This window comes from Leucoraja erinacea, chromosome 18 (genome assembly GCF_028641065.1).
Source record: "Leucoraja erinacea ecotype New England chromosome 18, Leri_hhj_1, whole genome shotgun sequence".
In the NCBI taxonomy this organism is placed as follows: domain Eukaryota; kingdom Metazoa; phylum Chordata; class Chondrichthyes; order Rajiformes; family Rajidae; genus Leucoraja; species Leucoraja erinaceus.
This window is the reverse complement of record NC_073394.1, coordinates 12,139,303-12,164,207: the sequence shown is the minus strand read 5'-3', so window position 1 is coordinate 12,164,207 and position 24,905 is coordinate 12,139,303. Positions and strand designations below refer to the sequence as shown.

Genomic DNA, 24,905 nt, shown 5'->3' with positions numbered 1-24,905 from the left:
CCAATACCAGGCATCGAGTTATGGAACCTTTCCCCCTAAATTTTAAGTTTACAAAATTACAAAAGGCCTAGCTATGGTGGACAGTCAGAACCTTTTTCACAGGGTGGAAATGTCAAAGACTAGAGGGCAAAGCTTTAACGTAAGAGGAGCAAAGTGAGCGGGCCAAGTGTTTAGCACATGTGGTGTATTAAACTGCACTGGATGATTCTGCCAGTGGTGGTGGTGGTGGTGGCTGAAGCAATAGTGGCTTTGAAGAGACTTTTGGATAGGCCCATAGATGTGCAGGACATGGAGGGACATGGATCATGTGCAGGCAGAGATTAGTTTAACTTGGCATCATTTTGGCACAGACATTGTGGGTCGAAGGTCCTGTTCCCGTGCTCTCCTGTTCTACGTTCCATGTTCTAACTCTCTCCATCCCTCTTCCCTTCTTGATGGTACTCCTGAAGAGCTATTCCTTTAATCGGATCGAATGTCCCGACCCAAATCGTCACCTATTCATATCCTCCAAAGATGCTGCCTGATGAGCTGAATTACTCCAACACTTTGTGTTCTACAGAAGATTCCAGCAACTGCAGTTCCTTGTGTGTGTCTCTCTTGTATGTAATCTATGTGACTGAGGGCTGAATTTGTTTGATTGTGCTACTTGGGATGTTTCACTACACTAAATGTTCTATATAAATGTCAGTGTGGTGGGTCTGTTCCCTGATTTGGGCCACAGGGCCTGATCCTACACCCCATAGCTCTGGCAGCTTGTTCCATATACCCATCGCCCTCTGCCTGAGAAATCAACCCCCTCATGTCTCCTTTCAATTTCATACTTCTTACCTTAAACCCGCATCCTCTAGTTTTAGATTTCCCTACACTGTCAGATCGACTGACTATCAACCCAATCTATGCTTCTCGTATATTTTATAAACGTCAAGAATGTCGCTCATCCCTCAGCTTCCTACATTCCAGTGAGGATAAAAGCAAAGGTGGACACCAAATGCTGGAGTAACTCAGCGGGACAGGCAGCATCTCTGGAGAGAAGGAATGGGTGACGTTTCGGGTCGAGTCCCTTCTTCAGACTGATGTCAGGGGTGTGGGCGGTTCAGAGATAGAATGTAGTCGGAGACTGTAAGACTGGTGGGGGAACTGGGAAGGGGGAGGGGATGGAGAGAGAGGGAAAGCAACCCGAGCAATAAACCCTAGCAAGTCTCTTGTAACTACAGCCCTCCATTTCAAGGCAAACAGCCCAGGGAGTCTCTTCGGTGCTCTCTCTATTGCCACCACTTGCTCAAATGACTGAATGGAGATTTGAACCCTTGACTTTCAGACACACAGGTTAGAGTCTGACTCACTGAGTCACAGCTGCCACATCTCAGTTGCACAATCTCCCAGGTTCATGAGTCATTGACTTCTGCTGTGTGAGCAATGCTAACTCGCTCTAATCAGCTCAACGTTACCATGCAAGTGTTCAACCATGCAAGGAATGTAGGCTTTGCATTTAATTGCCCATTGCTAATTGCCCTTAAGGGTAAGCTGCCATCTTAAACAGTTGGGACTCTTCGGGTATGGATACCACCAAATCGCTGTTTGGTGGAGAGGGGAGGGGTGGGGGAAGTTTCAGGATTTTGAGCCAGCGATGGTGGAGGAAGGGTGACATATTTCTAAGTCACGACTGGTGTACATTACTTGTAGGAAGGAATTGCAGATGCTGGTTTATATTGCAGATAGACACACAATGCTGGAGCAACTCAGTGGGTCAGGCAGCATCTCCGGAGAAAAGGAATCGGTGACGTTTCGGGTCGAGATCCCTTCCCCAGAATGAAAGATAGAGTTTTTTGTTGGATGTATGTGGGAAGGGATTGGACCAGGGGATAGGATGGAATCGAGGAATGTGGAAATGACTTCAGTGGGGCAGAAGCAGGACAGAAACAATGGGTCTGCCAGGGCAGTTCTGCTTGTGGAATTAAGGGAGCAGGTAAAAGTAGCCTTGATGGGCTTGGGAACGATAAGGTTGGAGACTGTGGAGGGTGAACAGAGGGAATTATTACATTGGAGATAGTTTGAGATAATGGCCTGGTGCTCATCTGTGGGGTCATGGTCCTGGGGGTAAGTATGAGGCTGGCGCCTGGCCTCATCGAACAGTCTGGGAAAGTGTTCCATCCCGAAACGTCACCTATTCCTTTTCTCCACAGACCCGCAGAGTTGATCCAGCATTTTGTATCTATATTTGGTGCGCATTACGGCCTGGTTTGGCAACTCGAATGCCGCGGAACTAAGGAGATTACAGAGAGTGGTAGACACTGCTCGGCCCATCGTAGGTACTGACCTTCCCATCATCAAAGGGATCAGTAGGAGGCTCTGCCAGCATCATCGCAGACCCACACCACCCTGCTACTGCAATCGGGCAGGTGGTATATAAATCTGAACACTGTGATTAGCAGGTTCAAGAACAGCTTCTTACTAGCAATTATCAGGCTCTTAAACCTCAGCAACTATGATCATCTATGGACCATGTCTTTGGTTGCACTATGGACCTCATCTTTAACACTTGTATTATCGTTGGTAATTTGTGGATTATTGCTTATTATAATGAACATTATTGGTGTGTATATGCGTTTACAGTGCTGTTAAGCTGATGCAAGTACATATGACAATTAAACTCTCTTCAATCTCTCTATTTACTTCTGATTTTTGTGTGTGGTTTGGAGGGCAACTTTGAGGTGGTGTTGTTCCCAATAACAATTTCTGATAACCTCCCTGCAACGCTCTATAATTTCTTGGTTTATCTCTCTTGCTCTCGTTAAATAAAGGCACAGTGATGGTCTACAGTGGAGTGAATAAGGGTGGCACGGTGGTGCAACTGATTGAGCTGCTGCCTCACAGCGCCCGAGATCTGAGTTCGATCCCGGCCTCAGGTATGGAGTTTGCACATTCTCCATGTGACTGTGTGGGTTTCCACCGGGTTGCTCCGGTTTCCTCCCACGTCCCAAAGAGAATGATCCTTTAAGTTGTGACCTGCACAAATCTGCATCTAAATCTTTTGCCCACATCCCCTCACTAGTTACCCCGCATATCCCAAAGGCCTGTGGGTTTGTAGGTTAATCGGCCTCTGTAATATTGCCCCTAGTGTGTAGGGAGTGGAAGAACAAGTGGGATAGCATACAATTAGTGGGAGCAGGTGATCGTTGGTTGGGATGGACTCGGTGGGCCGAAGGGCCTGCTTCCGTTCTGTACCTTTCAGTGATTCAATGAATCTGCAAGTGCGTGCGGTTTTTAATTTTGTTTTGTTCCATGACTATTTGTTACCACGTGTACCCAAGCAATAATGACATGTATGTTCTTCCACAAGGCTCTCAGAGTATTGTTGTGTGCTGGACTATGAACAAGCAGATTAATTGATGCTACAATGTATTGGCAGCTTGGCTCCGTTTCTAGCTGCCAATGCAATGAGAAGTCTAACTTTGAATTCAGAAGATTTTGGGCCAGGCAGGATTTCGGTCCAGGAACGATGAACATGGCACAACAGGAGATGCTTTCTTTGAGTTAGAGTTAATGTCATACAGCATTGAAACAGGCCCTTCGACAGACCAAGTCTGTGACGACCATCAAAATCCCATCAACATAATCCTACATTTGTATTCTCCCCACACTCTCTTTACCTCCCCTCAGATTCTATCCCACAACCCTCGCATTGAGGGCAATTTACAGAGGCCAATTAACCTACAAACCTGCGCGTCTTTGGGATGTGGGTGGAAACTGGAGCACCCGGAGGAAACCAATGTGGTCACTGAGAGAACGTGCAAACTCCACATGGGCACCATCAGAATCCGAACCCAGGTTTTCGGCACACTTGTGACCTCCCCTCAGATTCTATCCCACAACCCTCGCATTGAGGGCAATTTACAGAGGCCAATTAACCTACAAACCTGCGCGTCTTTGGGATGTGGGTGGAAACTGGAGCACCCGGAGGAAACCAAAGTGGTCACTGAGAGAACGTGCAAACTCCAAACTGGAGCACCCGGAGGAAACCAAAGTGGTCACTGAGAGAACGTGCAAACTCCACATGGGCAGTCGGCACTGTGAGGCAGCAGTTGTACTAGCTTAGAATTAGATATTGAGTTGCATTAGATATTGATTTTGATTTCTTGTTGTCACACCTACTGAGGTGCAGTGAAAAGCTGAGTATTGCAGGCTATCCAAATAGATCAGATATACTATACATAATAACTATCAAATCAAATGCAAGGACAGTAGATAGAGCAAAGGGGAAGATGCAGAGTGCAAAATATCATTTAGTTTAATTCAGGGTTATAGCCCTTTGGCCTATCGAGTCCATGCCATCCATCGACCACCCATACACTAGCTCTATCCCACATTCGCATCCTACGCACTAGGGGCTATTTACAGAGACCAATTAACCTGCAAACCCACACTTTGGAATGTAGGATGAAACCGGAGAAAATGTGACACCCTGTGTGCTATTCAAAGATAAATTTGAGTTATTCCCCAAGAAAGCGGAGCAAAGCCGTTCTCCCTGGAGTCCTGGCTGCGGTTTTTGCCTAGTCCATCGCAAGTACAGACGGACCCGTCCACTATACAGGAGGCTCTCCCTCAAAAAGGCAGCTAATATTAACAAAGACCCACACCACCCTGACCGAGCTCTCATTTCACTTCTGCCATCGGGAAGAAGGTACAGGAGCCTGAAAACTGTGGCCTCCATGTTCAAGAACAGCTTCTACCAGCCTTTTGAACACCACACAACAATAACCTCAGCAATTATGATCATGTATGGACTGTGGTTCAGACTCTGGTTCTTGCACTATTATGGCTACCTAGCATAATTATAATTTATTTTATTGTTGATTATTATATATGAACCTATTGTGTTGTGTTACCAGGCCTGTTAAAGCTGCAGCAAGTAAGAATTTCATAGTTTGTTCCTGCTACATATGACAATTAGTGACTGGTTTCTTGATTCTTTAAAGTAAGTTACTTGCTTGTAGAGAACTTCCTCCCAAGGCTGAAACATCACTGAAGTAAGGTCATGGTTGGAAAGTGGGATACATGACGCCCTATTCAAGCAATAACAAGGAAATGCAGATGTTGGTTTATACCAAACAAGGAGACAAAGTACTGGAGTAACTCAGCGGCTCAGGCAGCAACTCTAGAGAACGCTAAGGGGAAAAGCAAGAACGGGGTACTGATTTTAGATGATCAGCCATGATCATATTGAATGGCGATGCTGGCTTGAATGATTCCTACTTTTCTAAACTTTCATCTACCTCATTGGAGACCCTTGGACTATCGTAAATCAAACTTTACCTGACTTTATCTTGCTCTAAACATTATTTTCTTTATCCTGTATCGGTACACTGTGGATGGCTCGATTGTAACCATATATAGTCTTTCCACTGGGTGGTACAGTACACAATTAAAAAGCTTTTCACTGTACCTTGGTACACGTGACAGTAAAGTAAACAAAATATATATATATAAATAACTTAGATGGGAATGTAAGTGGAACTACGAAATTCTTACCCGCAGCAGCATAACGGAACACATGGATAAAATATAATAAACAAAATAAATGCAATGTTATTAACCACAATATTAGCAAAAAAATCCATAGTCCTTAGTACAACTAAGACAGATCATCGAAGTTCATGGCTGAGGTTAGTGGTGTATAGTTTCCAAGGGCCTGATGGGTGTTGGGAAGAAGATGTTCTTGAAAGCAGTAGTCATGATTTTCAGATTCCTACATCGGCTTCCACGATGGCTGGAGTGAAATGAGAGCATGTCCAGAGTGGTGTGGGTCTTTGATGATATTTGCTGCCTTTTGAGCAACATCTTCTATAGGTCCCTTTGATGGTGGGGAGGTCAGTGCCTGCGATGAACAGTTGAGTGTCCACCACTCATTGTAATCTTCTCATTCCTGGGTGTCCGAGTCTTGTCTTCATTGACCAAGGCATTGAGTGTTGGAGTAAGGAACACCGTGTTGCAACTGTACAGAACATTGGTCAGGCCACACTTGGAATACTGTGTACAGTACAGAGTGCAGAAAACTTTCCCAAGGATGTTGCCCATACAGGAGGGTTTGAATTATAACCAAAGACTGGATTTACCTGGACTGTTTTCCATGGAGCAGAGGAGGCTTGGGGGTGTTCTTAGGAGGTTTACAAACTCACGAGGGGGATAGACTAGGTAGATAGCTACAATCTTTTTCCCAGGGCAGTGGGGTCTAAAACTGAGGGCACAGTCTTATAGTGAGAGGGAAGACATTTAAAGGACGTCTGACCTAGAAGTTTGTTACATGGAACAAACTGCCAGAGGAGATTGTGGAGGAAGATACAATTAGAATGTTTAAAGGGCATTTGAAAATGTATTTGGACAGCAAAGGGATTGATGGAATGCACCTAATGCAGGCAAATGTTTTGTCACAGTCAGCATGGACAAATGTCTTGTTTCTTTCCTGGGAAACCTTATGAGTCTATGACTCTAAATATTTACACGGTCAGACAGCATCCGTGGAGAGAGGAATAGTTATTTTTTCATGTTGAAGACCCTTTGTATAGGGATCGCTGGTTTTCTTAGTGTTTCTTAATGATATGAACTTGTTATGGACTTGTATGTGTAGAGCACTTTGCAGACGACACAACTTTTGAGACATAGTGATGATGATGATACCTTATTGACACTTGTACCTTGCTAGGTGTAGTGAAATGCTTTGTTTAGTTTATCTCATCACAGATGCTGCAGTCTTATCTAAGTATAGGGCAGTCTAAACTTAGAGGGTAGACAGAAAATGCTGAAGTAACTCAGTGGGTCAAGTAACATCTCTGGAGACCATGGATAGGTGACGTTTCGGGTCGGAACCCTTCTTCAGTCTGAGAAGCAAATGCCTGGTGGCTTGAGCTGCACGTCAATCTTCCAGTTTTGCTACTTGACACTTGAGTCACTCCAGCACTCAGTGACCTTTTGTGATAAGCCAGCTCCTGCAGTTCCTTATTTCTAGCAGGAAGAGCGCAGACTCGGCACTGACTATATGACTTTCTACATGACTATGACTGACTTTTTATGACTCTATATGTTTCTGTGACTATATTTACATATTCTGTTGTGTAGGAAGGAGCTGCAGATGCTGGTTTAAACTGAAGATAGACACAAAAAGCTGGAGTAACTCAGCGGGACAGGCAGCATCTCTGGAGAGAAGGAATGGGTGACGTTTCGGGTCGAGACCCTACGTCAGACTGAAAATCACGGGAAGGGAAAACAAGAGATATAGAGATAATGTAGAGAGATAAAGGACAATGAATGAAAAATGCAAAAATAAAAGTAATCATGATAAAGGAAACAGGCCATTGTTAGCTGTTTGTTGGGTGAAAACGAGAAGCTGGTGTGACTTGGGTGGGGGAGGGATCGAGAGCGAGGGAATGCCGGGGTTTCTTAAAGTTAGAGAAATCATTATTCATACCACTGTAAACTTTGGCTGTAAGCTGCCCAAGCAAAATATGAGACACTGTTCCTCCAATTTGTGTTTAGCCTCACTCTGACAATGGCGGAGACCTTGGACAGACAGGTCAGTGTGGGAATGGGAAGGGGAATTAGTGTTTAGCAACTGGGAGATCAGGTTCGTTCAGGCAGACTAAGCGAAGGTGTTCAGCGAAACGATCGTCCAGTCTGCGTTTGGTCTCGCCGATGTATTAGAGTCCACATCTTGAACAACGGATACAGTGGATGAGGTAGGAGGAGGTGCAAGTGAACCTCTGCCTAAACTGAAATGACTGTCGGGGTCCCTGCACAGGGTCGAGGGAGGAGGTATGGGAACAGGTGTTGCATCTTCTGCGGTTGCAGGGGAAGGTACCTGGGGAGGGGGTGGTTTGGGTGGAAAGGGATTAGTTAACCAGGGATTTGTGGAGGGAACGGCCTTTGCGGAAGGCGGAAAGGGGTGGAGATGAGAAGTCGTGTCTAGTGTTGGGATCCCGTTGGAGGTGGCAAATTTCTGTTGTGCTGCTGCAAGTAAGAATTTCATTGTTCTATCTGGGACATATGACAATGAAACACTCTTGACTCTGCATGAAGATAGACACAAAAAGCTGGAGTAACTCGGCGGGACAGGCAGCATCTCTAGAGAGAAGGAATGGATGACGTTTCGAGTCGAGACCCTTCATGAGACAGACCCGACTCGACCTGAAACCTCACCCATTCCTTTGCTCCAGAGATGCTGCCTGTCCCGCTGAGTTACTCCAGCTTTTTGTGTCTATCCTCGGTTTAAACCTGCATCTGCAGTTCCTCCCTATACACTTGACATTAATGACTACATGTCTGAAGATGATTCATGATTAATGTCTGAAGAAGGGTTTCGGCCCAAAACGTTGCCTATTTCCTTCGCTCCATAGATGCTGCTGCTCCCGCTGAGTTTCTCCAGCAATTTTGTCTACTAATGCCTACAACTACAACTAATGACTCAATGACTACAACTCCCAGCAGCCAGCGGGCCAATCCCGCGCATGCGCTTCCATCTCCCCCCCCCCCATTCCACCAACGGATGGATGACGTGACCGCTCCCCCCCCCCCCCCCCCCCCCCCCCCGCTGATGAGGGCGACAGTGCGCAGACTCGGAGCTGGCGTTCATCTCATTCCAGTTCTCATTCCTGGAATTCCTGCGAGCGCTGCGCCTTTTCCCGGCTCCCAACTCAGTTCAAACAGGCAACCCCCCCCCCTCCCCACCCCCAAAAATTAATTACCCCCCCCCCTCCCCCCCCCCTTCAGCAACAAGTTACAAAACTTTCACCCCTTCAAATTTTATTCCTAAACCATGCATTTATAAGAGTTTTTAAATACAGTATAAAAAAAAATCCTGAGGTGAGTTTGTATCTTCTGTTTGAAACAATGTATCTATTTTTGTTAACAATGTATCTGATTCTTTTCCTCTCGCAACAATGGGCTGGAGGTTCAGGGTGCGGGAAGGAGGGAGAGGGAGAGAGGGCAAGTGGGCAAGTGGGTCTCATCCCCTGAGCCTGAGCCTGAGCCCGGTCCGGCCCGGCCGCCTCTGCTCCTCCCGCTGCCCAGCTGCCCAGAGCCGGCCGGGAGCGCCGGGCCAGACGCCGGGCCGGAGAAATCCTTGGCATTTTTAACATTTTTCCCTCTCGGTGGAGCACAACTTCCGGGCGTGTCAACCCTTCAGTGAGAAAGAAAGAGAGAGAGAGAGAATCCCTAAATTATGGATACATCTACCCCAATAAATAACACCAGGCGACTTGTTACCGAGGGTTTGTTTTTGTTAAATTGCGCATGTTTTTTTGTTTGTTTGTTTCTCTTTTAAGGTAAAAAAAACAATCATGAAATTAAGCGGAATATCTCTTTATTTTTTTTTGCAACAGGGAAAAGGAAGAAAATCCCATCGAAGCGGCGGAGTTGGAGACAGTGTCCCGTTGTGTTGGGGGGGTGGGAGAGAACCGTCGTTAACGGCCCCGGACCCCGCCGACTTGTTGCAAATCCCAGCGCCTTCCCCCTCTCTCTCTCTGAGTAAGTAACTCAATCCCTGTATCCACTTCTCTCTCTCTCTCTCTTTAATGTACTCAGTAAATATTGGCTTAATTCTGACGTAAGGGTGCAATGATTTCACAAAGTGTGCACACACGCACACCTCTTCAAAATCTCAGCCCTGCATTTAAAAAAATTATATATTTATATTCCTACTATTTCTTAAAATAAAACTGATCAGAGTTGCAAGTTGTTGCAATAAGTGTCGTTCATACCTATGCAAAGTAGATTTATTACAATCCGCTTTCACCGGCATTGTAAGTTTTTTCTTTTTAAACAAATGTGAAGTTAAATTAGGAGGCAAATTTAGTTACAAATGCATAAGCTTACGATCGTTCATCTATTCTCTCGAGAATTGTTAAAATAACTCGATGCAGCGAATGAGCGGGGAACGGTCGTTGATAGCTTCACACATGTGTAAGGATTTACTTAATTGAAATTGATTCTTTTTGGAAACGGTATTTCTGGATTATGGTTCTGGAAGTGTTAAGAAGTGGCGTCAGGTTGGAGTCGTGATAGAAATGAGCCTGGCTTGGTTTGAAGGTTTGTCTGGGGAATTCTGGAAAAGCATTTCTCTAAATCAGCGCATTTTCCGAAACTGACTTTTACAACGTATTTGAAATACTTTGCATTTTACGGAATTTTAATTTCGATTCAACAACAAAAATAAACAGTATTTTACAGTATATACAGAGTGCGCCTGGACGTATTTTGTTCTAATTAAATCCTAGTTATTTGATCGCTAGGTAGAAGAAAAAGTTGCCTGGTAGATTATGACATTTCTTAAATATTTTTCCAAGTGTGAAACAATGTTGCTATTTGCAGGATACAATTCAATAATATAATTAATACATTGATTTTCCCGTTCTTCTCACTTTAAAATTTTTTTGTTCCTTCAAGGCCCACATAGCCTAGTAAATAATATTCAATATTCAAAATTATTTTCCATTGTTCTTGAGACAAACGAGACAGGAACAAACACGCATTTTAAGTGAAGTTCAATATCTCGGCAGTTGATATTGCTAGGTTTATGATTTTGAAGAGTTTTGTTCTGTGCAAAGGACCCAACTTGCTGACATTTTGGGACATGATGAGAATTGATGGATTATTGCCTAGCTGGAAACAAACCCATTCAATGATAAATGTTTATGGTGTGCAGAGTTATTGCTCTTTAGTTTTGTGTAAATGGATATTTTCTTCATAAGCACACCACTTGTAGATATTAGGTACTATGGTTTATCAACCAGTATAGTTGGACGTGAATTTGGAAAGAATTCTGATTTCACTCCTGTTCAGAAATTGGTATTTTGACTTTTTTGTTAAACTATTCTCGTGAGTTTTCTTGATCTTATAAGGTTGCAAAAGTCAAATTATTTTTATTATCATTTAACTCGTTTTAAGTTTTTGTTTACTTAAAAAAAATATCTATCATCCCCCAAACTCATAATAATTTTTCCTGGATACTTTGATTTGATTTGTGGATGATGGTTTTGATTGCAAGTTGCTATTGTTTTTTTTTTAAATTGTGAGTGTATAGTTTGGGCTAAAGGTCCAGAGGCTTGGGCTAATTATCTGGAAGTTGTGTTCATGTTCGATCAAGGCAGTGGAATTTTTACTTTGGTTCGTTAGGTCGGGAGCAGAATGATGGCTTTGGCAGCAGTGGTGATCATGAAATGATTGGAAAGCCCTTCCCTTAGGAAGAAAGAAATGTGCTGCCTTTCATGATGTTATCTGTGCGCTGGAGCCACACAACAAATAGTTGACTCGCATCTCAAGGGCAGTTGGGGATGGGCAATAAATGTTGGTCCTCGGGTGACACAACACTGGCTGTTCAGCTATCGGAAATTCTCTCTTCCACAATGAACAAACTGCTACCAAATTTTGATACATGGAATATAATTTGCTGGGGGGGGGGATAACAAAAATTAAAGTCAACAATTTTATTTCAACTCATTTCTTGAGAGATGCGCTGATGGTGTAAATGGATATTTTCTGATGGGTGTGAGTGTGATGGAAAATTGTGACACAGATTACTGCCTCGTACGTCTGTAAAAACATCTAACTTTGTTTTGAGAAGTTGCTGGTGGGGGATTGTCCCCAATCCTCTTTCCCTCGCTTCACTGCTTAGCCACTCTTGTATACCAGTTACCTGCCTAGAAGCGGCATCCATGCCATTGAGCCGTAGAGCATGGAAACAGGCCCTTCAGCCCAACTCATCCATGCTGACCAGGGTGCCTCATAAACTGGTCCCATTTCCCTGTGTTTGTCCCGTGTCCCTCTAAAACATTCCTAGCCATGTATCTGTCCAAATGTATTTTAAATGTTGTTATTGTACCAGTCTCAACCTCTTCCTCAGGTAGCTCGTATACCCACTGCTCTCTGTGTATGTATATAAACAAATAATTCCTGAGGTTCTTATTAATATTTCCCCTTCTAATCTTCAACATCTGCTCTCCAGTTCTTGATTCTTATCTCCTGGAGGAAAACAAAGACTGTACATTCACTCTGTCTATTCCTCTCATGATTGTATACACCTCTAAGATCACCCCTAAAGGGCCTGTCCCACTTTCACGACCTAATTCATGACCTTTTTTACACGTGGACATTTTTCATCAGGCTAGAAAAAATGCCCCGACCTACTTGATGCCACGAGTACCTATGACCTCATGACGACCATGCTGCGAGTACGAGTCAAGGGCAAAATCGGCAGAGGTCATGAATTAGGTTGTGAAAGTGGGACAGGCCCTCAAGCCTCCTGCACTCCAAGGAATAAAGTCCTAACCTGCCCAACCTCTCCTTATAGCTCAACCCTTGAATCCTGGCAAAGTCCCCTATAATGATAGTGTAGGGGTTACTTCGAGATGAACAAACTAGGGAAGGATATCAAAAATTTCATCCAGAATTCAAGAGTATTTTGACTTCATTCATAGAGCTGTACAGTATGGAAATTGGCCCTTCAGCCCAACTTGTCCATGCTGACCAAGTTCGAATTCTGGGCTAGTCCCATTTTTGCCCATGGATTTAATCACTCAACAGCCATACAACAATTTCACCATCGAAGGAGGCCATTCAGCCCTTCAAACCCGTGCAGCGACTATTTGAATGTAGTGCTTGGAATCTGTTGCCCTTCCCATCTGCTGCTGAACCGCAGCTGATCAATCAATTTGTTTTGTAGCCACAGGCTAGGACCATTTGTGGAGATACATCCATATTCCCTCTGGCCATCGTGCTAAGACACTTCTTCACATCTCGCCCTGAACAGTCTAGTTTTAATTTGGTGGTGTCTTCTTGTCCTAGACTCTTTCTCCCATGGGAGCAGTGTGTATGGTGCATGGTGGTAAACCTAATGGACAAGTAGCCTGGATAAGGAAAATGTTCCTGGGCCAAGGGTTCAAATCCTAGCACAGCAAAGTGGAATTTAGTTTTTAGTTATAGAGATCCTGCATGGAAACAGGCCCTTCGGCCCACCGAGTCTGTGCCAACCAATGATCACCTAGTGCAAGCTAGGTCTATCCTACACACTTCGGTCACTGTACAGAAGCCAATAATTCTATAGATCTGCATGTCATTGGAATGAGGGAGGAAAACAGAGCACCCAGAGAAAGCCCACATGGTCACAGGGAGAACATACAAACTCTGTACAGACAGCACCCGTCGTCAAGATTAAACCTGGATCTCTGGTGCTGTGAGGCAGCATCACCGTGCCGTCTACAAATGCAATGAGTTCACGTTGATGGCGACATCGCGTCTTGTCCACATTTCTTGGCCATTATGAAAGGGCTTTGGAAGAATATGGGCCATTTGCAGGCTAATGGGACTAGCCTACAATGCCAACTTGGTCAGCATGGATATAGTGAGTCCTATGGCTCTTTGGCAGAAGTTAAAATACTCTGTCTGAATTCTGAGTGACATCTGATGTCCTTCCCGAGCTGACTGAGCAAGGATGTGATGGCGAAATGTGTAGGAAGGAACTACAAATGCTGCTTTAAACTACAGATGCTGCTTTAAGCCGAAGATAGACGCAACATGCTAGAGTAACTGAGCAGAACAGGCAGCATCTCTGGATAGAAGGAATGGGTGACGTTTTGGGTCGAGGCTCTTCTTCAGATTTGGAAGGGCTGTAGTGGAAACATCAGGGAAAAACTCAAAAAGCTGCAGATGCTGGAATCTTGAGCAAATAGCAAAGAGCTGGAATAACGTGGTGGCTCAGGCAGCATCTGTAGAAGGACGGTCAATGTAATGGGTTGGGATCCTTTTTCAGACATTGTATTAGGGGGGGAGAAAGCTGGAAAAGAGGTGGTAGAGTTGCAAATCCTTGGGAGAAACATATGGGGGGGGGGGGGGGGGGGGAGGGCGAGAGGATGGAAATGGAAAGATCCTTGGGCTGTAAGTGTCCCACATGGAATACGAGGTGCATTTCTTCCAAGCCAAGTTAAATTAAATGGATAATTTCCATATGCTAGGCTGGGGAGTCTCAGTGATCAGGGAAGAAGGATGTGGGGGCAGAAAAATGATCATAGCAGGGTCTCTACTGGAACCGTCAACTATTTATTTTCTCCACAGATGCTGGCTGACCCATTGAGTTACTCAAGCATATTGTGTCTATCTTCAATGTTAACCAGCATCTGCAGTTCCTCTCTACACATAATCTCTTTGTTGTTGGTTCCTGGTATTTGAATGTTACGGGCACAGTCACCTTTAGTTGCTGATCTGAGCTGGTGGTGAGCCGCCACCTTGACAACTGAGCTGCTAGTTAAGATTCAAGCACGTGACTGTGGGTAGTGGAATTATAAAGCTGACCACGGGGGGAAATGGAGGAGGACTGGCCAAATTTTGTGCCTTCCACCACAGTGATGAATGCTGTGGTGGATGTTTGTTTTAAATTTTTTGTGTGTTCTTTATCATTGTACCGCTGCTGGCAAATTCATTTCACTTGCAGCTCAGTCAAGGTGGTGACGAATAAAACCATATTGTATTGTGTAGCATGGAAAATGGCCCTTCAGCCCAACTTACCATACTGACCAACTTGGAATATTGTGTGCGCCCCATTTACCTGTATTTGCCCCATATCCTGAAGCCTATGTGGGCTGGTTTTCCTTCTGAAGTGTTTCCGGCAATCCGCAATTACGTACTTGTTATTTAGAATACCTATTTATTCCACATTTGTTCATTGGTTTTAAATTTCCAGACTGTTGTGTATTTGAACTGGTCTCCAGGTTATTAGACCAGGCTGAGGTTGCTGGGTCAGTGACTTATGATGCTTTCCCCCCATTGTAAATTTTGCTTGGAGTCTTATGTTTTGCTATCATTTGTTATAATGAAAGAATGGGGCAGTTCAGGAGGATGCTATTCATAGAACATTAAAAAAACGTACAGCATAGAAACAGGCCCTTTGGCCCACAATGTCTATGCCAAACATGATGCCAAGAAAAAAATCTGCCTGCATGTAATCCATATTCTTCCATTCCTTGAATATCCAGTGCCTATCTGTCAGCCTTTAAATGTCACTATCATAAAATGCCTCCACCATAATCCCTGGCAGCACATTCCAGGCACCTACTACCCTCTGTAGAAATAAAAACGTGACCTGCACATCTCCTTTGAACTTTGCCTCCCTTATATTAAAGTTTGCCCCCTTGGTCTTTGACATTTCCATCCTAGGAAAAAAGAGTGTCTACTTTATATTTGCCTCGAGTAATTTTATATACTTCTGTCTGGTCTCCCCTCCAGCATTCGAGAGAAAAGCAATCCCACATTCGCTTAACCTTATAGCTAATGCCCCTCAATCCAGACAGCATTCTGGTTAACTTTTTCTGCACCCTCTCTAAAATTTCTATATCCTTCCTATAATGGGGTGAACAGAACTGCACAGAAAACCCCAAAAGTATTTTGCATGAGCTAGCTGCTTCAAAGCCCTCTTGTTTGTTCCACTCTTGGTTTCTTCCCCCTCCCCCAGCCCTGCACACTTTACTTCTGAAGATATTTCATGTTCATAAGTTCATGAGTTATTGGAGCAGAATTAGGCCATTCGGCCCATTGAGCGTACTCTGCCATTCAATCATGGCTGATCTATCTTTCCATCTCAACCCCATTCTCCTGCCTTCTCCCCATAACCCCTGACACCCGTACTAATCAAAAATCTGTCAATCTCTGCCTTAAAAATATCCATTGACTTGCCCCGCCACAGCCTTCTCCATTTCCTTTTTGAAAGTCACCTTTGATTCTGCGGCCATTCCTGTTGTGGGGCAGCACTTTTGCGGCAGATGCCGGTCGTGACAGCAGAGATGTGTTGGTATCATGTCAGCAACGGCATGGCTTTAGCTGTTGGAAAGAGGCCAGTGAACTGAGCAATGTGGGCCACGACACAACATACCACTGAATTCATCTCGTCAGCAATCTGTGCTCGGTGCTTTGTGCTCACGCACGCATGGGGTGTCTGGTGCTGGCTATTCTTTGACAGCTGCCTTTAATATGTGTGAAAAAATCACTCGATAACACTGGCCACTGTCTCTGTCGACTTCTGGCCCTGGTGGCCTAATTTCAAGCCTTGTTGAACTCAGATTTGATCCCAATAAAGAAAATACTGGGATTTGTTGGTGTGGCTTGTGAACTGTACTTCAATGTGACTTTAAATGTTCAGTTCTGGAGTCCATCTGTTGAGTAAAAACATAAACTGACTTGAGTAGCGTTTAGGGTGGGGAGTGGACTTTATCTATATTTTAAAAAAAAACACTTTTTTGACTAACTGAGTTGTAGAGTATCCAGAATAGGATCCATAGCGTATCAAGTTTCCTATTGACAGCTCGCTGCCTTATAAAGGGCAGTGTGTTTGTTCTGTGAAGGGAAATGGTTGTCCAATCTGTTTATCCCCTGCGACGCCTTGGTTTATTAAATCCTGTAGCAATTCAGCAGAAAAAAAAAAGGTTGACATCTCATGAAAACATCCTGCTGTAAAGTGCAATCTAAGCAGAATTTATTAAGATTCAATATCTTCAAGCATTCGTACTTTAAGACTGGTCTCTATGTATTTATGCTGTCAGCTTAGCGGTAAAGTGGTTAACACGAAGAGTTAGAAAATGACAACGTTTGTTTAAATTTTTTTTAAAAAAGCATACTTTTAAAATCGTTCCAGTTTTAAGAAGCTCCTGATGTGTGGTCTTGAAAATCTGGATTTTATGCTGTTTTGCTAATTGAAAACTATCTTGTGTTTGGATGGATTTCCAACAGACATTTTAAAATTAAAAAAATGTGCTGTTTGTTAATGTTCCCTGTTTTCTACTGCTCCATCATCATTACCACAGCAAACAGAGTTGCTTCTTAACCTCTGGCCTGGCAAGATGGTAAGAATTAAATCTGTGTGGCGAGTGGGTGGGGGGTGGAGGAAAGATGGGGGTGGTGGAAAATGGATTGTAATCAGGTTTGTTGCCATGTAGAAAGAACTGGAGACTTGATTTCACTGAACTTTGAGGGAGTATTGTAAAATGTCTACTTTTACTCAGTGGATGGATATATTTTATGCTGCATTTAAGTGTTGGACTTTCTAGAGATCTAATAATCCAGCGAATTTGGGGTTAATTGTCAGTTATCAAATCTGAGAATGTTAATGTTTCTTTTTTTGCATAGCTAGTTACATTGGTATGTGAAGAATGTGCTTTGGACTGTCCTAGTATTTCTGCTAGCTTTTGACTCACTTCAGTGACAGAGTGAGCCCTTTGCTGTTATCAGGCAACTGAACCATTCTACTACCAGCAATCAGAGAGCAGTCTGGAGCTATTATCTACCCCATTGGAGACCCTTGCACTATCTTTTATTGGACCTTACTACACTCTATCTTGCACTAAATGTTATTCACTTTATCATGTAATCATGTATCTGTACACTGTAGATGGCTTGATTGCAACCGCGTATTGTTTTTCCGCTGACTGGTTAGCACACAACAAAAGCTTTTTGCTGTACCTCGGTACACGTGACAATAAACTAAACTCCAACTTTATCGGACCACAGTTAAAGGGACAACTCACCACCATCTTCCGGATAGTTAGAGGGAGCCGTGAATGCTGATCTTGCCAGTGATGCCTAGTATCTTGAGATTTAAAAAAAATGCTCATACACTGAATTGTAGAGTGTTAACTAAAACTCTGCAATTATGCAAAAACTTGCATAAAGAGGAATTTGTAAAGAAAAAAAGTCCCTAGTTCTTTGAATTATTAAAAGATGTCGATGTACAGATTGCTCCAGTGAGGTATGTTGAGCCAACTTGTTAAATTGAAAGTGCCATATAAATGTGATTTGCGGTTGATTAATTGTCAATAAAATCCAAAGGAGGGTGGGGATGCAGTGTTTTGGTATCAGCTTTGGCTTATTAGGTGGTGTTATTGTCTCTGAGTCTGGTTGAGACTGAGCCTGGTTTGCACTGAGGATCGACACACAATGCTGGAGAAATGTGTAGGAAGGAACTGCAGATACTGGTTTGAAAGTTTGCCCTGACTTCAGAGATATGCTGGATGGTGAATTGTTTAAACCAAAGATAGGCACAAAATGCTGGAGTAACTCAGCGGGACAGGCAGCATCTTTGGAGAGAAGGAATGGGTGACGTCTCGACCCAAAACGTCTTTCTTCCATTTCTTCCATCCAGAGATGCTACCTGTCGCGCTGAGTTACTCCAGCATTTTGTGTATACCTTCTGGATGGTGAATGGTCTGCAGTAGATTACAACTTGAGTGGCAGAAAGAATTGAAGGGCAGTAGATTGGCATGTGAAAGGGAATAGGTATGGGACTGATGGGACTGATCTGCTGGGAGCCGGTATATATCTGATGGGCCGAAAGACTACCTTGTGTACAAATAAGTAATTGATCAATCAAATATTGTTACTATATTAAACTAGTTAATGTCATGTGCTGTTTGTGGAAGGTTGCTGAATATAAATTAGTCACTGTGCTTTTCCCATTGCAAACACGTGCTAAAAATGTTTAACGGGTTGGGAACAGTTTCAATTGGCCACAGAGGCTGCTATACCTTTTCTTCTGGAGCTAGATTCCATTTTCTTGAATGAGAAATGTGAAGATTCTCCTCGATCCCAAAAAAATAAACATATTGGGATTCAAAACTGAGGTTAGTTGGTGTTTGTTAATGGCAAGGGTGCAGAAGATATTAATCGGGATGTTACCTGGGCCTGTGAGATGAGTTATAGGGAGAGGTTGGATAGGCTGGGACCTTTTTCTTTGGAGCTTAGGAGGCCGAGGGCCTTATTGAGGTATACGAGATCAAGAGGGGCTTGGATATACATCTTTTTTTATCCCCCAGGGTAGAGAATTTTAAAACCAAGGCATGGCCTTATGGTGAGAAGGGAGACTTTTAGAGAACCCCCGGGGGGGTTCACTCCGTGGGTAGTCCGTATCTGGAATTAGTTATTTGGACAGATATATTGATGGGAAGGATTTGGAGGGATGTGAATCAAATACAGGCAATGGCACTAGCTCAGTTTGCCAACCTGGTTGGTTGGCATGGACAAGGTGGGCTAAAGGGCTGTTTCAATGCTCTTTAGCTCTGTGACTCTAAAGATAGTCAGGTTATGGAACCAAGGTGGATGGTTGTTGAGATATAGATCAGACGTGATCTGATTGATTACGGAATGACCTGTAGCTGCTGGCTGGTGTTCCTGGTAATTGCATTGTGTAAAGACTGGAAATTGTTCTGCTCGGTTGCAAGTCTGTAGATAATTTGTAAAAATGAGGTCTGTGGCAAAAAGCGTTCCCTGCATATTGAGTTAATAGATTATTGGCCTGTCTTTAAAAGACGTTTGAGGTCTTATTTGATTTTTCTTGTACAGCTTTTGTCCTAATTCAATACAATTTTGGGGGTCGAAAGAAAAATGACTGGAATATTAATTAGTTACCATGCAAGTGTAACATTCACTTGAGGTTGTTTGGCATTTGTAGAAGCTGCAGTTAATTAAATACAAAGTGATGATCTTTAAAGAGTGCAACATGCATCTCACATCAATAGAGAGTACCTTTCCAGGGTTAATGAAGGAGATTTGTTTCGTTCTTTGACCTCCGATATTGGCTGCCAAAGCTGGCCCAGATTGATGAGCATGGTAATTCTCTAGGGCTGGAGGAGGTCATGTATGTCGTGCTGTCTTGTCAGTAGGAGGATCCACTCGGCCCATCGCATCTATGCTTGCCCTCTCAGTACTCCAATCCATTCCCTTTTCCTCTTATTTCCCTGTAACAAATTACTTTACTCATCAAATACTACGTTAACCAACATAATGAGAAATGAACTTGCCACCCCCTCGTGTCTTTGTTATGTGGGAGGAGATGTGAGTACCTGAGGGAGGTGGGGAGTTCATATGGTCACAGTGGGTATGGGCAAATTCCAACCAGTGCCAGAGGCGAGAATTGATTCAGATTTAGTTTATTACCATGCACATCAAGGTGCAGTGAAATTCAGACACACAAAACTGCAGATGCTGCAATCCTGAGCTAAACACAAAGAGCGGAGGAACTCAGCCGGTCAGGCAGCTTCTGTGGAGGGAATGTACAGGTGATGTTTTTGGTGGCCCCCGTCTTCAGACTGATCTGTGTAGGGGAGAATGCTGGAACAGCATGGTGATGGCAGGACAAAGTCTGGCAAGTGATAGGTGGATACAGGTGAGGGGGGGCGCGGTGCGATTGGCAGATTGGTGGAATAAGTGACAGAGGCTGGAGGCGAAAAGGAAATAACAGGGTTTCACCCAAGGAGATTCCGCTTGTGCTTGCGACCAATTAATTTCCTTTTGAACAGTTCTCATTGTTATGATGTGGAAAGCCATCGGGTAATGAAGGGATAAATGATGGGTTGGAGTTATCGAGTTCTTGTCACCAGCCAGATACCATCACATCCACTTTTAGCTATCCTGGGCAGTGTGTCCTCAGTTGTCAGTTGGGATGAAGCATTTCCTTCTAGAAGCTCTGAGCACATCCCCAAACCTTGTCCTCTGCCTGCTGGTCTGTTCATCTGCACAAACCTGGCAACGGTAGCTACTCTGCCTTCAAAACAAACTTTACTGACTACAAAGTACTTTTGGATAGAAAATGGTGGAATGCTCAACTAATCATGCAGCATCTGTGGAAGGAGAAACTGTTTTTAGCCTGAAACGTGACCTGTTTCTCTCCCCCAGCATCTGATTTTCAATCAAATGCAGACGTCCTGAAAAGGATATGAAAGGCTCTATAGAAATACTTTACAGCTGCAGATCCTTGTAAAGGATGATCGGATGGTCTGCTGTCATAGTCATAGGACTGTGCAGCATGGAAACAGGCCATTCGGCCCTCCTTGTTCATGCCGGCCTAGTTGATATATTGGGCTAGCATTTGGCTCATAGCTCCGTAAACTCTTCCTATCTGCCACAGAAGGGTAATTGAGGCTAGTTCATTGGCTATATTTAAGAGGGAGTTAGATGTGGCCCTTGTGGCTAAAGGGATCAGGGGGTATGGAGAGAAGGCAGGTACAGGATACCGAGTTGGATGATCATATTGAATGGTAGTGCAGGCTCGAAGGGCCGAATGGCCTACTCCGGCACCTATTTTCTATGTTTCTATGTATCCATACATCTATCCAAATAAATTTTAAAAGTTCTAATAGCTCCTGTTCTATAGTTTCCTCTGGTAGCTCATTCCAGATGTGGGCTACCCCCTGAGTGAAAAGGTTGCCCCTGAGGTCCCTCTTAAATCTCTGCCCTCTCACCTTAAGCCTATGCCCTGGAAAAAGACTGAGCATTCACTTTATCCATAATTTTGCACACCTCAAAAAGGCCACCCTCAGGCTCCTACACGCCAAAAAAAACTCTCCCAGCCTATCCAACACCATCTCTGACTCAAACCCACAAGTCCAGGTAACATCCTGGTGAAAAGTGCTCTCGAACAGAACAATTATTTTGATATTTGGGTTTATGTTCAGCTAGTCCAGGACTGCGCACAGTGTGTTATGTGGTGCTTGATGAATGCAGAAAGAACACCAGCAACTTGTACGAGGCATCAGAGACCCTCAATTAACCTGAATAACCTTGAATGCTGTGCTTTTTGTTAGTTATGTACGGCTAACTCAACCTGACATTACCAAGTATTTTCAGACTTGCACAGCTCTCTCCAAAGAACAATTAAACTCTGATTGACCCTGAGCTCTGTTTACTTAACAGTCTGACTTCTCAGGTCTTAATGGTGTGCAGATCCACCTTTGCAGCAGAACAATGCACTCAGCACTGGGAGCCAAGGAAGGGGGATTGCTTTGTCAATGCATGTTTTTGACTATTTTCCCAAGTACTAATTTGTTTATCAGCGCTAATGTGACTGGAATAGGAGCAACACTCTGAAGCACTTGCCTCATCCTTGGCATAATAACATTTAAATGAGTGCAGTTTAGTTTCTAGATGCAACACGGAAACGGGCTCTTCGGCCCAACCAGTCCGCGCCAGCCAGCACTCCCCGCAAACTAACGTCATCCTACGCACTAGGGACAATTTTACATGTATAAGCACTTTGGGGTCAATTAAAGTACAAACTTGAGGTGCACAATTATTATGCTTATTATTATTATGTATACCGAGGTTAAGCAGCAAACTATGGAGCACAAAAATGCTGTAGAAACTAGGCGGGTGCAGCGCATCTATGGAGCGAAGAAATAGGCAACGTTTCGTCCCGATTTCCTTCGCTCCATAGATGCTGCTGCACCCGCTGAGTTTCTCCAGCATTTTTGTGTACCTTCGATTTTCCAGCATCTGCAGTTCCTTCTTAAACAACCTACAAACCTGTACGTCTTTGGATTGTGGGAGGAAACCGGCGATCCCGGCGAAAACCCACACGGTCCCAGGGAGAATGTACAAAGTCCACACAGACGAGCACTTGTAGTCAGGATCAAACCGGGGTCTCTGGCGCTGTAAGGCAGCAGATCTATCGGCTGTTGATCTGTGAGTGATTTATTTTAAAGCAGGTTCTGCCTGTCTATCACAATCCTGATGCGGAGGGGCCACGGGCTCAAAATAATTGGAGCAAAAATCATGGAGAATTGTTTCTTCACCACGTCTGATAGTGCCCAGAACTGGCTGTCTGGAGAGATGATCGAGGCAGATTTATTGCTCGAGGGTGTCAAGGGTGTTTAATTGTGATATGTACCGAAAACGGTACAATGACATTCTTACTTGCTGCAGCTTAACGAGCCCATAAATGCAATAACACACAGATAAATGTAATAATCAATAAATCAATAACCATAATACTGGGTAACAATAGTAGTGCTAAGAGCAAAATCTGTGATGCAACCAAAGACTATGGACTATAGACGATCAAAGATGCTGAGGTTAAGAAGGGTCCCGCCTCGAATCATTGCCTAACCATCTTCTCCAGAGATGCTGCCTGACCTCCACTGAGTTACTCTAGCACTCTTTTCTTTGTAAACTAGCATCTTCAGTTAATTGTGTTTGCAGAGGTTAGTGTTGTGTAGTATTCCAGATCCTTTTGGTTGCTGGGAAGATCAATGTTTCCAGGCTCCTGTGCCACTTTCCCGATGATAGTAGCAAGAAGCAAGTGTGGCCAGGATGGTGTTAGTCTTTAATATTGGCTATCTTTTTGGGGCAGCGCCTCCTATAGATCCCTATGATGGTGGGGAGGTCAGCTCACATGATGAACAGGGCAGTGTTGGCCACTCTATGATCTTCTATCCTGGGCATTGTGTACTCTGTAACCGTACACCTATAGAAGTCCGATAACGTATTAATCGAATTACCAAATCTTCTCGCACTTAGTACTTTTACCTGCTGGTGAAATCAGTGCAAGGAAAGGTCCCTAAGGGAATGCCACCGACTGACACATTCTGGGAATCAGGATTATGTGCTGAAGCGTGGTGCAGCCTTTGCAAAGGCTTTGAGGGGTAGGACCACCGTCTAGGGTCTGGTCACCACACAGGAACTGGCTTCTGTGTAACAGCTTCTCCGGCTCTTCATGGTGCATTGTTTAAAGAGGAAGCATGAATGGCATTGATGCATTGTAAGGGAATGTATTGATTTGATGACACAATGAATGTAAACACATTGTATTTCCGTTCAGTTTGTTTAGAGATACAGCGCGGAAACAGGCCCTTCGGCCCACCCAGTCCGTGCCGACCAGCGATCCCCGTACGCTAGCACTATCCTACACACTAGGGACAATTTACAAATTTTCCCACGCAAATGAACCTATAAACCTGTACGTCATTGGAGTGGAGCGTACGTTTTTCCTGTATGATTTTATTTACAAAGTATATTTTTAACAAGTTAAGAGAGAATTGAGCGGAAACATTGCATTTTCCCGAGGGGGGCAGGGGACATTTCACCTAACCTGTCAATGCCAGGGTTTTTGATTCATATAAATTGACTCTTGTACATGGAACAGAACATCAAAGGACCAAGCCCTTCAGTTCTCAGTATCTGTGCTGAATATGGGGCCAAATTACATTAATCTTCTCTGCCTGCACATGATCTATACCCCACCATTTCCTGCACATCCATATACCTACTCAATAGTTGCCTCAAGGGCAACTGTTGTATCTGCCTACACCACCACCACCCGAGACAACACATTCCTGGCACCCACCACCCTCTGGTTAAAAAAATACTCTTTGCATGTCTCCTTTAAAAAGATTGTTGGCTTTAGGGATGGGAAGTCCAGGACAAGGGGTCCTAGCTTAAGGATAAGGGGGAAATCCTTTAAAACCGAGATGAGGAGAACTTTTTTCACACAGAGAATGGTGAATCTCTGGAACTCTCTGCCACAGAGGGTAGTTGAGGCCAGTTCATTGGCTATATTTAAGAGGGAGTTAGATGTGGCTAAGGGGATCAGAGGGTATGGAGAGAAGGCAGGTACGGGATACTGACTTGGATGATCACCATTTCATATTCCCGGTGCAGGCTCGAAAAATCCTACTCCTGCACTAATTTCTATGTTTCTGTATGCAGGAACGATGATTCCCCAACATGCATTTCACTCCGTTCAAGATGTACATTAACATTTCTCCCTCTTCAAAAATCCATCTACTTCTGCTGTAATATTCCCAGACACTCCGTTCAAGTAAAAGGATTTGGATAGTAATAGAGCTTGTAATAGAGATCTGTCTTAAATGGGAGACCCATTATTTTCAAGCATTGGCTGCTACTTTGGGTTATTCCACGAGGTAAAACAACTCGACCCGAAACGTTGCCTGTCCATTCCCTCCACAGACGCTGCCTGACCCTCAGATCTTCCAGTTTGATGTTTTGAGGTAAAAGAACCCTCGGGTGTTGTTCTATTCCCCTCTCTCTCTTGTACGTGCAGCTCCTTAAATGAATCATCTTTTTGTTGGGGTGGTGCATCATTGAAG

General features: G+C 44.0%; 2 protein-coding genes across 8 annotated transcripts in view; both read left to right on the top strand.

The window, feature by feature from the left end:
• The window catches only part of LOC129705654 (alpha-parvin), a 50,563-nt gene extending 47,943 nt beyond the window's left edge, over positions 1 to 2,620 (top strand). Inside the window, exon 13 of the mRNA XM_055649331.1 lies at positions 2,184 to 2,620. Coding sequence (XP_055505306.1) covers positions 2,184 to 2,197 — 14 coding nt within the window. The 3' untranslated portion in view covers positions 2,198 to 2,620. The remainder of the gene's footprint in view (positions 1 to 2,183) is intronic.
• Positions 2,621 to 9,020: 6,400 nt separating this feature from the next.
• The window catches only part of tead1b (TEA domain family member 1b), a 175,511-nt gene continuing 159,626 nt past the window's right edge, over positions 9,021 to 24,905 (top strand). For 4 of the 7 annotated variants that reach the window (XM_055649326.1, XM_055649324.1, XM_055649327.1 and 1 more), the window contains exons 1-2: positions 9,022 to 9,260; positions 9,372 to 9,516. The gene's annotated coding sequence lies outside the window, so the exon portion shown is untranslated. Of the gene's footprint in view, positions 9,261 to 9,371; positions 9,517 to 24,905 lie in introns of all 7 variants that reach the window. The other 3 variants (XM_055649323.1, XM_055649322.1, XM_055649328.1) reach the window with 2 other exon arrangements.